Genomic DNA, 18,483 nt, shown 5'->3' on the forward strand with positions numbered 1-18,483 from the left:
GGGGTTGGGTCGTACCCTTCCCTGATCCTAGAAGTGCCCAGTAAGACCTTCCCCAGTCCCTTCCCTTCTCTCTCCTTCCTGCCCCTTCTTTCCTTTCCTCCAGCTCATCTTCACTTTGGCTGAGGAAAAGGCCAAAGGAGGTAACCACTGGACACTGTGGTATGGTGACTGTGAGGGCATCATTTTGAGAGGAAATGGTAGATGGTGAACTTGGCCCGTGTGAATTTGGAAGCACAGCTTTCTTAAACCTGAGTGTAAGAGCACTTCATAGAAAACCTTAGAATTGGGAGAGTTGGTTTGTTTAGACTCACTTCACAGGGGTTTACTGGAGGCCTGTGGGGGTGTAAGGCTTGGTGCTGTGTGCCAAGAGGAGTGTTTTAGACTCCAGTGCTGAAATTTCTGGTGTTACCTGGGAAGCTGCCTCTTGATCTTTTCAGAGAGCTGACCCTCAGAACTGCTCCTGACTGGTGGGTCCAGGTGAGTGGTAGCCATGACTTGACCATCATCAAATTGGGCAGTGTTTAGTATATGAGCATGATTTCAGGGCAGAGTTTCTGAAGCATATATTGGACTGGTTGCTCAAATGAGCAGTTGCCCCTGACAGGAGTAGGGGAGGCGACCTAGAGAGACTGGGGAATCTTTTTCCTGGGGAATCTTCAGAACTGGATCAGATTAACACTGATCTAAAAGTCACATACGTAATCCACTCCTCAAGGCTGGGGAACATATGTACAGGAAGGTTTGAATGAAATGCTCTCTAATGTTCTTGCTTTAAAATGTTTAGTTCCAGAACGTTCCTGAAGTCATTACTGGACGAGTGTCTTGAAGGTGTCTGTAGTAACACTCATCTTTCTTTGGCACAGAGAAACTGTTTTAGTAACCGCAGCAGCTGGAGCCACGGGCCTTGCAGTGATAGATGTGGCAACAAATGTTCTTCAGGCCAAGGTATTTACATGTTGGAGCCTCTACTTTAAAACAAAACAAAACAGGGCTGGGGTTGTGGCTCAGTGGTAGAGCGTTCGCCTAGCATGTGCGTGCACCCTGGATTTGATCCTCAGCACCACATAAAAATAAATAAAGGTATTGTGTCCAACTACAACTAAAAAATAAATAATAAATAAAAATCAAAACCAAAATTAAACAAAATGAAAAAAACCTACCTTCAGTTTTAGACATGGGATATATTCCTTATTAAAAATCATATGCAGTGCACTGAGGAGATAAAGCAACTGGGAGTGGGGTCTGGCCATCTGTTTGCTTAGCCTGGTGAGCAGCCTAGTAGTACATTGCTTGTCCTTTCAGTTACTGGAACCTGGCGAGGGCTGCCTTGCAGATGCTATCTTCTCCACCTATCATTCTCTGAATCGCCTCCCCCTGCAATTCAGATCTAAATTCATGTGTTATCTTTTCAGAGAAGTATTCTCTGTCCTCAGGCTGGGTCAGGCTCCTGTCCCCACTGTTTGTGATCTTACTACACACTGCACTTCTCTTTCTTCATACACACCTCACTGCATGGTTACCTTTTCTCATGTTATTATTGGATTAATGTCTCTTCCTACCGGACTGTAACCCCAAGAAGGCAGGGAAGTGTCTGTGGTTCATCACTGTGCACTAGTACCTCACGTGGTACCTGGAACTTGGTAAGCATTCAAGAACTATTTTTTGAATGAATGAACAATGAATGAATCGAGAAAAGAATGAAGGAAGGAATCCAGTTTCTTTAGGGGCATCTCTCTGAGGCTGTGGGTATCAGAGAAGGAGTGCTTTTTGGAGGAGGGAGACATTTAAGACAACTTCCAGAGGTCTGGCAGCAGTTGAATAGAGGAAGAATGGAGGAAGAGCCTTATTCTAGTGGTGGGGGACATTTTTAGAAGATCAAGAAGTGGGAACCGGCACCATACATTTTAGAGAATTGCAAACTAAGGACTTGGGGTGGAGTGGTGGAAGGTGACTCTAGCAACGTGGGCGGAGAGAAGGTCTGAGCTAGCACGGGACTGAAAACTTTGAACATTTATTGGAAGCTGTTGGAAGCTATTGAGAATTTCAGGTAAGGAAGCGACGGGATCATCTTTGCATTTTACTTGGTAGCCATGGGGAGGAGGGATGGGACGAGGTCAGAGGTAATGGAGGCCGGGAGCAGGGTGGGCTCCTGGAATAATCCAGGCAGTGGAGGTCATGAAGTGAGTCGTACTCAAGTGGGAAAAAATAGATTGGTGACTAGAGAGCATCCAAGTAGTCAAAGAACAAAAGCTTTCAAAGGTGGCCCCCTGGAGGTTCTCATTCCAGCTCTTAATAGCATCCGTTTCCTCTTTTATAAAATAATTGTGGGAATATTGAGAATTACACGTGCAGTGCTCCTATTTGAAGGTGTGGCCTGTCATTAAGAATCTTTTAAAAATGAATCCTAATGAATGTCTAATAAGAAATATTATTAGGCATTAAGTGGGAAGGAGCAAAGTAGGTTAGCGTGTGGGGTTGTCACAAAAGCGACTGAGAACCCTGAAGGAAATGGGGAGTTCAGTTTGGGTGTGTTGAGTGCAAGGCTCCCGTGGAGCATGTGATTGGAATATTGAGGTAGCAGTTAGACAGACAAATTTGGAAGTAATTGGATTGGACTGGAGCTTCTTTAGGTGGTGTCTCTCCTTTCCTATGAAGTTCCTTTGGGAAGGACCTGTGAATCTGGAGAGCAGTCTTGGATACTAGGAGGCTCTTCTTGAAATGTGAACACATCCTGTGTGAGTATGAAGGGTGTTCAGCCCCTCTTAGGGGAGAGACCGTAATTCGTCTCGTTGTCTAGAGTCATCCATGATCTAACATTTCTAGGAAGATAAAATTTTTTTTTTTTTTTTTTTTTTAAGAGAGGAGAGAGAGAGAGAGAGAGAATTTTTAATATTTATTTTTTAGTTCTCGGCGGACACAACATCTTTGTGGGTATGTGGTGCTGAGGATCGAACCCGGGCCGCACGCATGCCAGGCGAGCGCGCTACCGCTTGAGCCACATCCCCAGCCCTAGGAAGATAAAATTGTACCATTTGTTTCAAATAGTTCTGAGAGATTAAATAGAAAAAAATTGATTTAATTCAGATATTGAAATCAATCTGAGCTATATTTTCTTTCACAGTGAGAATGGTTCTAAACAGAAGTAAGCAAAAAAAGTAAAAGCAATGTTACCACACCACCTGCTTGGAAGAGGTCGCTTTGATAACACCTTCCATCCACAGCATTTCATATGCACCCAGAGTGCCTCCACAGCAACTGTCTTACCCTTGACCCTCGCAAACCCCAGAGAGATAGGTAATATAAGTGTTTATTATCCCTGTTTCACAGATGAAGAGAAGGAGCCACCAAGAGAGAAAAGAATTCACTGCATGTGTCATGGAGTCCCAGTGAGAGTCTTGGGATGGAAATCGGGTGCCTGACCCTAGTCTAGTGTGCACACATAGCCCCCAGTGAACTGTGCTATTTTGAGGAGACTACCAGGGAACTTTTGAGGGTAGCTTCTAGTTTCAGATAGTTCCAGGTGAGTTTGGAATTCTTTAAGGGCATCCATATTCTTGGGGTGTTTGTGCAGGTCCTGGGCATCACTTGGAGGGTGAGGTCGTCAGGCTGGTGGCCTTGCTCACTGATGAGGCACCTGTAGCTGATGCTTGACTATTTGCAGCTCTTTTGGAAATTCCTGCAAAGGGCCCTCAGCCATCTTGGCTGTCCATGTTGGGCCTGACGTACCATTTTCTCCTAGGATGATGGAGTAGGAAGCCTGGGCTTTGAAGAAAGGCCTGACTTTGAATTGTTGTTCTACCATCTTCTTCCTGGATGACCCTGCTTGATTATTGACCCTCCCTGAGTCCCTGTTTCTGCCCATAGAGTGAAGTAATTCTACTTCCTCCATAAAGTTCTTCTGAGGCTTAAGAAGAATACGTGGTTGCCTGCATGTAACAATAGAAGCGATTTATCTCACACTTTGTTTTCCAAGTGCCTTATACACAATGTTCCATTTAATTTTAAAAATAAGTCTTTAAAAAAAACCAACCCATGCAGTAACTGAGACCTGGAGAAGCAGACAGGCTGCACAGGTTAGATGCGAGGACTCTGGAGACGGTTCCCGGGCGGGGATCCCAGTTGTGCCTCCTGTTGGCTGTGTGACCTTCCTCAGACAGCTTGTTTCCCTTACTTTGCTTCTGTCTATAACAGGGATATTAATAGCATTTCCTTGGGGCTATTATGATTAAATGAGTTATTAATTTATGTTAATCATTTGGAATGGTGCTTGACAAATGGTGACACAGTATGTTAGTTCTCACTAAGTAATTTGCCCCAGGTGACATGGCTAGTAAGTGGCAAAGCCAAGATTTGAACCAAGTTCTGACTTCAAGGTCTTTCCACCAAATCATGATTTACCCTCTGGGAAGCCTTTCCTGATCTAGATCTAGATTAGATACCTCTTGTTTTTACTTCTGGAGCCCTGTGTCCCTCCCCAGCACACTGCTGGACCTTATCCCCTTGATGGAGCTTGGTGTCCCACTTGTATCCTTGTGACCTGACTCGTGGTGGGTGCTCAGTAAACAGTGGCTTTCATTGGCAGTTGGAAAGAACTTTTGGAGTGTCTTTAGAGCTACTTCCCACCTAGAACTGTTGGGTTCCAGAGTTTCTAGAGATGGACACCATGGCCAGTGGGGCATGGAGAGGCCTAGGGGACAATGCATTTGTTGGGCCTCACATGGGATCGGGCCGATGCTTGGGCAGCAAGCTCGTGCTGGTGTCCGTGACTGCACCTTGGCCGCAGGCTGGGGAGATGGCATGTGCTCCTCCTGGAACATGTTCTGACCATCCAAAACCTTGTGTTCTTTGTGCAGGTAATTGCTGCGGCCGGAAGCGATGACAAGTGCAAGCTGGCAGTGCAGAGGGGTGCGCAGGGCAGCGTGAACTACAGCCAGGGCAGCCTGAAGGAGGCAGTGAGGCGGCTGGCGGGCAGCCGTGGGGTGGACGTGGCCATCGACATGGTGGGAGGAGAGGTCTTCCTGGAGGCCCTCCGCAGGTGGGTGCGTGCAGTGGTCCACCCAGAGGGCCCCTGAGCTGACCCTTCCGCACCTGTCTTCCTCCTGGCCTTGCTCCTCTGTCGTTTGTGCTGTTGGCTTCTCCCCTCGGGCGTCAGCATCAACGAGAATAGCCGAGTGAGTGGGTGACAGGGAAGAAAAGCAGAGAAAATCAGGAAATCTTAAATATAGCAGAAAACAAAATACCCAACTGGAAAATATCCAAAAAATGACTGCAGACTCTCAAGTTGGCAACATCAAGTGCTTTAGAAATTATACATGTGTGAATTCCGCTCCGTGGGCCCCGCTAACTACTGCATGTGCGTGAATGTGGAGGGTCCCGGAGGAGGCCATGTGCAGGGTGGGCATCCCAGGGTTAGCATCCCAGGATTGGCATCCCAGGGTGGCAGTTCCCTTTGCCCAGTTCACGGTGAACCAAGGGACAGACTCTTCTGAAGGTTTCCTTGATCTATTAAAAATTATGACCCTGGAGACTTAGTGGGGCTAAGTCTGTTGTTTTTCATACCAGTTCTCATTGTGTTTTCAACCAGAGTGTTTGGAGTATTGTGGGAGTGCTGGTTTTATTTCTCATGTCATCCTGGAAAGATCATGTTGTGGTTTTCTCAGTTTAAAGCTAAAGAAACAGAAGCAGAGAGATTATCCTACCTGCAGAGGAGAGGCGGGCAGCGTACATGTTGATGATCACTGCATGGTGCCTGGTATTGTGTTTAGAGGGGAAGCCAAGGAAGAGTATGGACCAAATGAGCTCCCCCTTCTTTTCCCTTTGTCCTCTGGATAATTGAGTCTGTTTATTTAGTACTGGGCATTGAATCAGGGTCACTCTGCCACTAAGCTACACCCCCAGCCTTATTTTTAAATTTTGAGACAGGGTCTTGCTAAGTTTCCCAGGTTGGCCTCAGACTTGCAATCCTCCTATCTCAGCCTCCCAAGTCCCTGGGATTACAGGTGTGCACCATTATGCCCTGCTTCGGATAATTGTGTTTTGACAATAGCTTCCCTTTCTCTTCTGAAGATCAAAAAGGCAAAGATGTGACAAGGAACTACATAAACAAATCCAGGAAGTAAAAGATCAATTTCACAGGGAGATAGAGGTAATAAAAAACAAACATATAGAAATCCTAGAAATGCAGGAAGCAATAAACCAACTTAAAAACTCAATTGAGAATACTACCAGCAGAGTAGATCACTTAGAAGATAGAACATCAGACAATGAAGACAAAGTATTTTAACTTGAAAAGAACGTAGACAGCTCAGCAAGTCTGCTAAGAAACCATGAGCAGAACATCCAAGAAATATGGGATAACATTAAAAGACCAAACTTAAGAGTCATTGGGATACAGGAAGGCACAGAGCTCCAAACCACAGGAATAAACAATCTATTCAATGAAATAATACGAGAAAACTTCACAGACTTGAAGAATGAAACAGAATCCCAAATCCTAGAAGCGTACAGGACGCCGAATGTGCAAAATCATAAGAGATCCACACCTAGACACATTATAATGAAGATGCCCAACATACAGAATAAGGAGAGAATTTTAAAAGCTACAAGAGAAAGGAAGCAAATTACATTTAGGGGTAAACCAATCAGGATAACAGCTGATCTCTTAACACAGACTCTGAAAGCTAGAAGATCCTGGAATAACACATTTCAAACACTGAAAGAAAATGGGTTCCAACCAAGAATCGTGTATCCGGTGAAATTAAGCTTCAGGATGGAAGATGAAATTAAAACCTTCCACGATAAACAAAAGTTAAAAGAATTCGCAGCTAGAAAACCATCTCTTCAAAAAATCCTTGGCAAAACATTACAGGAAGAGGAAACGGAAAATAACATTGAAAACCAACAGTGGGAGGTAGGACAGTAAAGGGGGGAAAATAATCAAAGAGGAAAACAAATCAGGTTTAGTAACATTAATAAACAAATATGGCTGGAAGAACAAGCCATATCTCAATAATAACCCTAAATGCTAATGGCTTAAACTCACCAATTAAGAGACACAGGCTAGTAGAATGGATCACAAAACAAGACCCAACAATATGCTGCCTACAGGAGACGCATTTGATAGGAAAAGACATACATAGACTGAAGGTGAAAGGTTGGGAAAAATCATATCACTCATATGGACTGCAGAAACAAGCAGGAGTGTCCATACTCATATCTAATAAAATAGATTTCAAGCCAAAGTTAATCAAAAGGGATAAAGAGGGACACTACATACTGCTCAAGGGAACCATACACCAACAAGACATAACAATCATAAATATATATGCCCCAAACAACGGTGCAGCTATGTTCGTCAAGCAAACTCTTCTCAAGTTCAAGAGTCTAATAGACCACCATACAATAATCATGGGAGACTTCAACACACCTCTCTCACCACTGGACAGATCTTCCAAACAAAAGTTAAATAAGGAAATATAGAACTCAATAACACAATTAACAACCTAGACTTAATTGACATATATAGAATATACCACCCAACATCAAGCAGTTACACTTTTTTCTCAGCAGCACATGGATCCTTCTCAAAAATAGATCATATATTATGTCACAGGGCAACTCTTAGACAATATAAAGGAGTAGAGATAACACCATGCATCTTATCTGATCATAATGGAATGAAACTGAAAATCAACGATAAAAGAAGGAAGGAAAAATCATGCATCACTTGGAGAATGAACAATAGGTTACTGAATGATCAATGGGTTTTAGAAGACATCAAGGAGGAAATTAAAAACTTCTTAGAGTTAAATGAAAACAGACACAACATATCAGAATCTATGGGACACATTGAAAGCAGTTCTAAGAGGAAAATTCATTGCTTGGAGTTCATTCCTTGAAAAAAGAGAAAACCAACAAATAAATGATCTCATACTTCATCTCAAAATCCTAGAAAAAGAAGAGCAAAACAACAGCAAAAGAAGTAGAAGGCAAGAAATAATTAAAATCAGAGCTGAAATTAATGAAATCGAAACAAAAGAAACAATTGAATAAATTGACAAAACTAAAAGTTGGTTCTTTGAAAAAAATAAATAAAATCGACAGACCCTTAGCCATGCTAACGAAGAGAAGAAGAGAGAGAACCCAAATTACTAGCATACGGGATGAAAAAGGCAATATCACAACAGACACTTCAGAAATACAGAAGATAATCAGAAATTATTTTGAATCCTTATACTCCAATAAAATAGAAGATAGTGAAGGCATCGATAAATTTCTTAAGTCATATGATCTGCCCAGATTGAGTCAGGAGGATATAGACAACCTAAACAGACCAATAACAATAGAGGAAATAGAAAAAACCATCAAAAGACTACCAACTAAGAAAAGCCCAGGACCAGATGGGTATACAGCAGAGTTTTACAAAACCTTTAAAGAGGAACTAACACCAATACTTTTCAAGCTATTTCAGGAAATAGAAAAAGAGGGAGAACTTCCAAATACATTCTACGAGGCCAACATCACCCTGATGCCTAAACCAGACAGAGACACTTCAAAGAAAGAAAACTACAGACCAATATCTCTAATGAACCTAGATGCAAAAATCCTGAATAAAATTCTGGCGAATCGGATTCAAAAACATATCAAAAAAATTATACACCATGATCAAGTAGGATTCATCCCTGGGATGCAAGGCTGGTTCAATATACGGAAATTAATAAATGTTATTCACCACATCAATAGACTTAAAAATAAGAACCATATGATCATCTCGATAGATGCAGAAAAAGCATTCGACAAAGTACAGCATCCCTTTATGTTCAAAACTCTAGAAAAATTAGGGATAACAGGATCATACCTCAACATTGTAAAAGCAATCTATGATAAGCCACAGGCTAGCATCATTCTGAATGGAGAAAAATTGAAGGCATTCCCTCTAAGATCTGGTACAAGACAGGGATGCCCTCTCTCACCACTTCTGTTCAACATAGTCCTCGAAACACTGGCCAGAGCAATTAGACGAAAGAAATTAAAGGCATAAAAATAGGAAAAGAAGAACTTAAATTATCACTATTTGCACATGACATGATTCTATACCTAGCAGACCCAAAAGGGTCAACAAAGACACTATTAGAGCTAATAAATGAATTCAGCAAAGTGGCAGGATATAAAATCAACACGCATAAATCAAAGGCATTCCTGTATATCAGCGACAAATCCTCTGAAACGGAAATGAGGACAACTACTCCATTCACAATATCCCCCCCCCCCAAAATAAAATACTTGGGAATCAACCTAACAAAAGAGGTGAAAGACTTATACAGTGAAAACTACAGAACCCTAAAGAGAGATATAGAAGAAGACCTCAGAAGATGGAAAAATATACCCTGTTCATGGATAGGCAGAACTAACATCATCAAAATGGCGATATTACCAAAAGTTCTCTATAAGTTCAATGCAATGCCAATCAAAATCCCAACAGCATTTCTTGTAGAAATAGATAAAACAATCATGAAATTCATATGGAATAATAAAAGACCCAGAATAGCAAAAACAATGCTAAGCAGGAAGTGTGAATCAGGCGGTATAGCGATACCAGACTTCAAACTATACTACAGAGCAATAGTAACAAAAACAGCATGGTACTGGTACCAAAACAGGCGGGTGGACCAATGGTACAGAATAGAGGACACAGAAACCAATCCACAAAACTACAACTATCTTATATTTGATAAAGGGGCTAAATGCATGCAATGGAGGAAGGATAGCATCTTCAACAAATGGTGCTGGGAAAATTGGAAATCCATTTGCATCAAAATGAAACTGAATCCCTTTCTCTTGCCATGCACAAAAGTTAACTCAAAATGGATCAAGGAGCTTGATATCAAATCAGAGACACGGCGTCTGATAGAAGAAAGTTGGCTATGATCTACATACTGTGAGGTCGGGCTCCAAATTCCTCAATAGGACACCCATAGCGCAAGAGTTAACAACTAGAATCAACAAATGGGACTTACTCAAACTAAAAAGTTTTTTCTCAACAAAAGAAACAATAAGAGAGAGAAACAGGGAGCCTACATCCTGGGAACAAATCTTTACTCCACACACTTCAGATAGAGCCCTAATATCCAGAGTATACAAAGAACTCAAAAAATTAGACAATAAGATAACAAATAACCCAATCAACAAATGGGCCAAGGACCTGAACAGACACTTCTCAGAGGAGGACATACAATCAATCAATAAGTACATGAAAAAATGCTCACCATCGCTAGCAGTCAGAGAAATGCAAATCAAAACCACCCTAAGATACCATCTCACTCCAGTAAGATTGGCAGCCATTAGGAAGTCAAACAACAACAAGTCCTGGAGAGGATGCGGGGAAAAGGGTACACTTGTTCATTGTTGGTGGGACTGCAAATTGGTGAAACCAATTTGGAAAGCAGTATGGAGATTTCTTGGAAAGCTGGGAATGGAACCACCATTTGACCCAGCTATTCCCCTTCTCGGTCTATTTCCTAAAGACCTAATAAGAGCATGCTACAGGGACACTGCTACATCGATGTTCATAGCAGCACAATTCACGATAGCAAGATTGTGGAACCAACCTGGATGCCCTTCAATAGATGAATGGATAAAAAAAATGTGGCATTTATACACAATGGAGTATTACTCTGCATTAAAAAATGACAAAATCATAGAATTTGGAGGGAAATGGATGGCATTAGAGCAGATTATGTTAAGTGAAGCTAGCCAATCCTTAAAAAACAAATGCTAAATGACTTCTTTGATATAAGGGGAGTAACCAAGGACAGGGTAGGGACGAAGAGCTTGAGAAGAAGATTAATATTAAACAGGGATGAGAGGTGGGAGGGAAAGGGAGTGAGAAGGGAAATCGCATGGAAATGGAAGGTGATCCTCAGGGTTATACAAAATTACATATAAGAGGAAAGGAGGGGTAAGAGAAGAATAATACAAGTGGAAGAAATGATTTACAGTAGAGGGGGTAGAGAGAGAAAAGGGGAGGGGAGGGGAGGGAGGGGAAGGGGGATAGTAGAGAATAGGATAGACAGCAGAATACATCAGACACTAGAATGGCAATATGTAAATCAATGGAAGTGTAACTGATGTGATACAGCAATCTGTATACGGGGTAAAAATGGGAGTTCATAACCCACTTGAATCAAAGTGTGAAATATGATATATTAAGAACTATGTAATGTTTTGAACGACCAACAATAAAAAAAAAAGGCAAAGATGTTTACAGAAGTTGTTTTTAATGGCTTGTTGTGTAACGTATGTACACTGTGTGGTACTTTTTATAGTGGAGAGTAGAAAACTTGAGAATTTTTGTAAATTATTCGGAAGTCTTCAAAGAAGCACCATGACTAGAGTCATAAATAAGTGGTTGTGTAAAGTGTGATCTTTCATTTCTGATCCTAAGTTTAAAATCTTCAACTGGTCTTGAAGTATAGCCCATGGGAGGACATTTGCTTCTGCCCAATTTCCTCCCACAAACGAGTCAAGGAGGTTAAATAGATTCTTGATCCTAAAGTGGGCCCCCTTGTGAAAGTGTAGTCCCCTAATATCTTGCTCACGGCTTATTTAAATTTTTTCTCCTAAGGAATCCAAGATAGTAAAGGGTTGGTTCATGTCTTCCAACTTACAAGGCCAACTGAAGTTCCCAGCCATGGCTTTAATACAAGTTGCTTTTTTCTTTAACGTGATGAAACATGTGTAATCTAATGCTTAGCATTTTAGCCATTTATAAGTGTACAGTTCCGTGTAACTATATGTGCTCACAGGGTTTTTGACCCCCATCACAGGCTCTGACCCATTGAGTTAGCACGGCCTCTTTCCCCTTCCCCCAGGCCCTGGAGACATTTCTTCTATGGTTTGTCTCTAGGGATTGGTGGACAGTGTTAGTTCTCTTTTTTTTTTTTTTTATTGTGGGTGGAGAACATATAAAAATCTACCCATCCTATCCTCTTTTTCTTGTGCAGTTCAGTTGTTAAGTCCATTCTTACTGTTCTTCAATGGATCTCTAAAACTTTTTGTCTGGCAAATATGAAATCTTACACCCATTAAACAACTTTCCACTTCCCTTCTCTCCCTAGACCCTGGCAACCCAATTCTACTCTCTGTTTCTATGAATTTGACTACTTTAGGTACCTCATTTAGATGATCGTATAGTATTTGTCTTTTTGAGTCTGACTGATTTCACTCAACATAATGTCCCAGAGGGTATCCAAGTTAAACATGTGACAGGATTTCCTTCCTTTTGAAGGCTGAATAATATTCCATTATATGTGGAGCTGGGGTTGTGGCTCAGCAGTAGAGCGCTTGCTTAGCACGTGCCAGGCCCTGGGTTCAATCCTCAGCACCACATAAAAATAAATAAATAAAATAAAGGTATTGTGTCCAACTACAGCCAAAAAAAAAAAAATTAAAAAATATTCCATTATATGTATATCCAAATTTTCTTTATCCATTTGCTGCAGTCTGGCTGGGCACAATTCATGAGCCACTTATCAAGCAGGAATGAACTTTATTTTTAGAACACACGCTGAACCATGGGAGCTATTCAGGAATTCCCTCAGAGTCCAACTGCCACCAGGGCTCCTCCTGTGAGCACACCAACCGGCACTCTTCCCGCCCTTGAGGCCGATTGGCTGGGTTGCATGGGCGGAGCCAAAAGAATCCCTCAATGAGCAGCTCCGTGGTCTGAAAGGGTGGGGAAACAGCCCAATGAGCATCACCTTAGAGGAGCCAATCAGCTGGAAGTTTGCTGGGGGCGCTGTGAGCCAATCAGCTGGAAGTTTGCTGGGGCCGCTGTGAGCCAATCAGCTGGAAGTTTGCTGGGGCGCTTTGGCTGTGGCTCTCAACATCCATTCACCAGTCAAGGGACAATACTTAGTTTGTTTCTGTGCCTTGGCATTTGTGAATAGTGCTGCTATGAACACAGGTGTGTGACTATCTCAAGACCCTGCTTTTGATGGGCTTGGTGGTGCAGCCTGTAATCCCAGCAGCTTGGGAGACTGAGGCAGGAGGATCATAAGTTCAAAGTCAGCCTCAGCAACTTAGTGAGGCTCTAAGCAACTTAGTGAGACCCTGTTTCTAAATAAAATATTTGAAAAAGGACTGGGCATGTGGCTCAGTGTTTAAGTAACCCTTGGTTCAATCCCTGGTACCAAAAAAGTAAAAAAAAAAAAAAAAAAAAAAAAAAAGACCCTGCTTTTAACTTTTCTGCATGTCTACCAGAAGTGGAATTGCTGCACCTAGTCTTAATTTTTCAAAGAAACTTCATATTGTGTTCTATAGCATTTGCACATTTTATAATCCCACCAATGGTGTGGGAGGGGTTCGGGTTTCTCCACGTTCTCCCCACACTTGCTGTTATTATTTTTTTTCCCACAGTAGCCATCCTGATGGGGGCAGATGCCATTGTATCTCATGGTTCTTTTTTGCCCTTCAGCCTGGCGTGGGAGGGCAGGATCGTGGTGCTGGGATTTGCGGGAGGAAACATCGCCTCTGTACCAGCTAACCTGCTGCTCCTGAAGAACATCTCTGCCATGGGCCTGTACTGGGGTCGGTACCAAGACCAGGACTTTCCCGTCTTCTCCAGGAGCCTGTCCTCGGCCCTCCAGTACTGCCAGCAAGGGCGCATCCGACCGTATGTGGGGTCGGTGTTTAAGCTGGAGGAGGTGAGACTGCTTTGGGCATGTGGTTCAGATGAGGCTAAGGCCAGGAAACAGTCTGTGCTGAACTGCTGGCCAATTGACCTCTGGATGCTGTAGATGCCCCTTTTATGGACTGAACAGGTGAAAACACGGCACCGAATTGTGGGTTTCGTGGCTTCTGGGCCACAGGATTTCTGCCAGTCTTCTGGGTTGATGGCTGTCAACACAGTGTGAAACTGAATTTCGAGGTGCTTCACCTGTATACTGGTGTCTCAAATGCAGGAATGGTACAGTGCTTTAGGAAATAATTTACATGTGTTGATGTGAACCTTGAACTCCATACACAGAAGCCTAAGAAGGGAGCGCTCCACTTGACCTTTGATTTTCAAATATAGACGCTTTGAGAGTACTGCCAGATGATCTATGCTGGGGTTCTGTGAGCAGAACACTCAGTCATGCCTGGCATCCTTGGACTCTACATCATCCCTTAGTCACTGTAGTTAATTTTTTTGGCGATTCATTCCCATTTTTCCTTTCCCCCTCTGTCTCATTAATGTGGTTTCAGCCTCCTCCAAAGTGTAATTGCGTGCATGCATTGGCAATGTGGTTCTGAATGCAGATCTGTTAGGCATTCACTGTGAAGTCTTTATTACTTTTTGCCTTAATTTGTTTTAATGTTCAAAAAACTGGTAGCTCGAGTCGGCGTGGATGGAGCCGGTGTTTGGTTTAAATGCAGATGCGGTGGAGGTCAAGTGGTCAGTGCCATACCTGAGTTTAATGTTTTTTTTTTTTTTTTCTTCCTGTGATGAGGCACCTTTGATTTTCATACTCGGTTTACTTCTTTTTTAATCTTTTCGGTGTGTGAGTCAAAAAAGAAAGTGTGTGTTGGTGAAGAGGACCTGAGCGGCCATCAGGAAGCTGGCTGGTCCTGGCTCCGCTTCGCCCCTCCCGTCACTCTGGACAAGTCCCTTCACCCTTTTGATCTTCCGTTTCCACAGCTCTAGAATTAAGGGGGAGGATGTTGCTGGTGGCTCTTGGAGCAGGGGTCAGGAGCCACAGAGGGACGCAGTGGGCAGGTGTGGACTGGAGCTGTCTGGGCCCAGGGACTGTGTCTCGCCAAGGCTAGAGAGCTGCAAAGCTCTGCTTTTTTTTTTTTTTTAAATTCTCTTTTTAAGAAAAGTATCCACTGTGGATACTTTCCAGGTCCCTTGGGCCATGTGGCTTTTATCTTCATGTGACCTGTAGCCGAGGTTGGGCGTACCTGAGGCTGCAGACACCTGTTGTCGAGGGGAAGGACAAGCAGGCAGGGTGGCAGCGGAGAGGAGTGTTGCTGTGAATTGTCTCCTGTCCCCACTCACAGGTGCTCAGACAGGGGAAAAGAAGGCTGGGGGTGGACTACCACTTTAATTGTCCACACCGAAGCTCTCCGTCATGTGAGCTAGCTGTATCCTCACTTACCTCCCGTTGCATCTGCCCTTGGCTCTCCTGTGAGGGCTCTGCACTGGGGTTTTTGAGTCCCTCCCACTCCCCCAACTTCAGTGTCATCGGTGGCCTTTGGAGCCAGGCTTCTGGGCACATTTCAAACATCTCACTCATACACCATCCGCTTGCTATTTCTTATTTTTCTATTTCTTTTAAAATGTAAACTACTTGGGGGAATAATCATAATAATATGCTAAGCACTTTGCATGCATGATCTCATTTAACCTTCAGAAGGACTCTCTGAGGTATGAACCATTTTATCACATTTTACAGATGAAGAAATCAGACTCTCAGAAGCTAAGAAATCTGCTCAATGATGCATAGTAAGTGTCAGAGATGGTACCCAGGCCCTGCTGGCCTCATGCTCCAATCTGGGCTCCTTACGGCTATGTCACACACTCTCAAGAATGCTGTGAAGTCACTTCTTCCAAAGCTTATTCTGTAGGATGATGTTTATCCATCTATCACAGAATTATCTGTGCAAAAAAGCTATATTTTAATTAAAATGATCAGGACTCTTGTATTTTCCTGAGCAGAACCAGGGTTTATGTATTTTGTTCTTTTAAAATGAAGATGATGACATAAATGCATAATTAATTTCACTGAACTTTAAAGCCTGGGTAATATTTTTTCATGCAAATTCAATCACATACTGGAAACATTATTTGTGAGAACCTGTTTGGGCTTGAAAAATAATCACTGAACTTACAAAATATATGTAGTCTCAGAAATGCTGGCTCTTCCTAGCTTGTATTTTCTGGTGCTTCCTGGCTTCTATTTTCTCCTAAATATGTGGTCTTGCAGATTTGACCTTGACAGTTTATACTAATGTGACCACAGAGGTGGCACCATAGCCGAAGCCACCCTGAATATCCATAACATTGTTGCCCTTTCATCTGTGTGCGGTTAGTTGTTCAATGCGCATCTCTCCCAAAAAGCATAAACTCCACACAGGTGGGGCCAGGTGGGGCCAGCACCTCTGTATTTCCAGTTACTGCAGGAATCCACATTTCTGCTGCATGACTGAGCTCCGAGGACACACCACCAGAGTGCAGATGCTGGCTGTGGGCAGATTGGACATCTTTGTCCTTGTCTGTAATAGGCAGTAATGTACCCTGAATCCCAGGGTGTTTATGAGGATTAAATAAGACAATATATATAAAAGAACAGCAATATATGGTTGTACCCTTTTCTCCACATCCTTCCCAACATTTATTGTTGCCTGTATTCTTGATGATTGCCATTCGGACTGGAGTGAGATGAAATCTTAGTGTAGTTTTGATTTGCATTTGTCTAATTGCTAGAGATTTTGAACACTTTTTCATATATTTGTTGATCATTTGTATTTCTTCTTCTGTTCAGTTCCTTAGTCCATTTATTGATTGGGTTATTTGTTTTTTTTTTTTTTTGGTGTTAAGTTTTTTGCATTCTTTATATATCCTAGAGATTAATGGTTCATTATAGGTGTGTGTAGTAAAGATTTTCTCCCAATCTGTAGGCTCTCATATTATTGTTTCCTTTACTGAGAAGAAGCTTTTTAATTTTAATCCATTCCATTTATTGATTCTTGATTTTACTTCTTGTGCTTTAGAGGTCTTGTTCAGGAAGTCATATCCTAAGCTGACGTGGTGACGATTTGGGCCTACTTTTCATCTATTAGGCACAGGGTCTCTTTCTAGTGCCTAAGTCTTTGATCCACTTTGAGTTATTTTTGTACAGGGTGAGAGAGAGAGGTTTAATTTCATTTTGCTACATATGGATTTCCAGTTTTGCCAGCACTATTTGTTGAAAAGGCTATCTTTTTTTCCAATGAATATTTTTGGCACCTTTGTCTAGAACGAGATAACAGTATTTGTGTGGGTTTGTCTCTGTGTCCTTTATTCTATTCCATTGGTGTATGTGCTGGTGGGACTGCAAATTGGATAATCACTGTGGAAAGCAGTATGGAGATTCTGTTTGACCCAGCTAATCTCTCCTTGGTTTATAACCAAAGGACTTAAAGAATACTACAGTGATGTGACCACATCAATGTTTATAGCATTTCAATTCAAAATAGCTAAACCATGGAACCAACCTAGTTGTCCTTCAATAGATGACTGGTAAAGAAAATGTGATATATATATATATATCACAGAAGTGTGTGAGGGCTGGTAACGCAGCCCAGAAATGTGTGATATATATATATATATATATGCAATGGAATATTACTCAGTTTTAAAGAATAATGAAATTATGGCATTTTCCAGTAAATGGAAGGAGTTGGACAATATTATGCTAAGCGAAATAAGCCAATCCCAAAAAACCAAAGACTGAATGTTTTCTCTAATATGTGGATGCTAATTTACAATAAGGTAGGAGGCATTGGAGAAGAATAGCATTACCTTAGATTAGGTAGAGTGAAATGAAGGGAGGGGAAGGGAGAGGAGGGGAGGGAGCGTGGGGATAGGAAGGATAGGATAGTAGAATGAAGCAGACGTTATTATTTTATGTGTATATATATATATATATATATATATATATATATATATATATATGACTGCGTGACTAATGTGATGCTACAACACATAAACTCAGAAAAATGAGAAATCATATCCCATCTATGTATGATATATCAAAGTGCATAAATGCATTCTATTGTCATGTGTAACCAATTAAAATACATAAAAAAATTAAAAATTAAATAAAAGAATGTAGTGAATTCACTAAGTTTTAATGCACAGGATGTTATTATTATAAGATACAGGATTGAGCTTTTTCTGTTTCCCTGAACTATGTAACACTTTTTCATTGATGACCCAGAAGGTAGGATTAGAGTGATAGTCTTCAGATTTTAAAGTTGAACTTGAAAAGTAATGAAATTATTCTTGATACTATTTTCTAAAGGGTGGTATCTGCCTTTGAGGAGTGTATCATGAATTGGCCCGTGATCTGTTCAGAGGATGCCTGTGCAGATGTGCAGATGTGCAGATTCTGTTTTCTGTATGAGGTTGTCCACACACATCTCGACCTGATGTAGCACCTGAATCTCACAGGTCTAACTTGTTTATTATAAAGGTCAGGTGAGATCACCACATGAACAGAATTAATAGGTAGAAACTGTTTGCTTTAAGTTTTCTCTATGTATCTATGACGTTCTTAAAAATGAAACAGCTCTTTTAATTCAGATGGTATATTATCACTTCTTATCTAGACCTATTTTATGGAACTCTCCATATCAGCTGGTCCCCCATCCCAGGCTTTGGGTGCTTGGCTGCTTGTCACTTCTTTGGGGACAGCTCCTGCAGTGGCTCCCTGCAATCCTATAGCCTAGACCATCACCCCT

The 18,483-nt window shown here is 41.9% G+C and overlaps 1 protein-coding gene across 2 annotated transcripts in view; it reads left to right on the plus strand.

The window, feature by feature from the left end:
- The window catches only part of LOC308651197 (quinone oxidoreductase-like protein 2), a 33,809-nt gene that overhangs the window by 5,559 nt on the left and 9,767 nt on the right, over window positions 1-18,483 (plus strand). For both annotated transcript variants that reach the window (XM_081298142.1, XM_081298143.1), the window contains 3 exons: window positions 864-945; window positions 4,854-5,035; window positions 13,475-13,703. In XM_081298142.1, coding sequence (XP_081154268.1) covers window positions 864-945; window positions 4,854-5,035; window positions 13,475-13,703 — 493 coding nt within the window. The remainder of the gene's footprint in view (window positions 1-863; window positions 946-4,853; window positions 5,036-13,474; window positions 13,704-18,483) is intronic.

Source organism: Spermophilus citellus (genome assembly GCF_964194105.1).
Source record: "Spermophilus citellus genome assembly, chromosome: 6".
Taxonomy (NCBI): domain Eukaryota; kingdom Metazoa; phylum Chordata; class Mammalia; order Rodentia; family Sciuridae; genus Spermophilus; species Spermophilus citellus.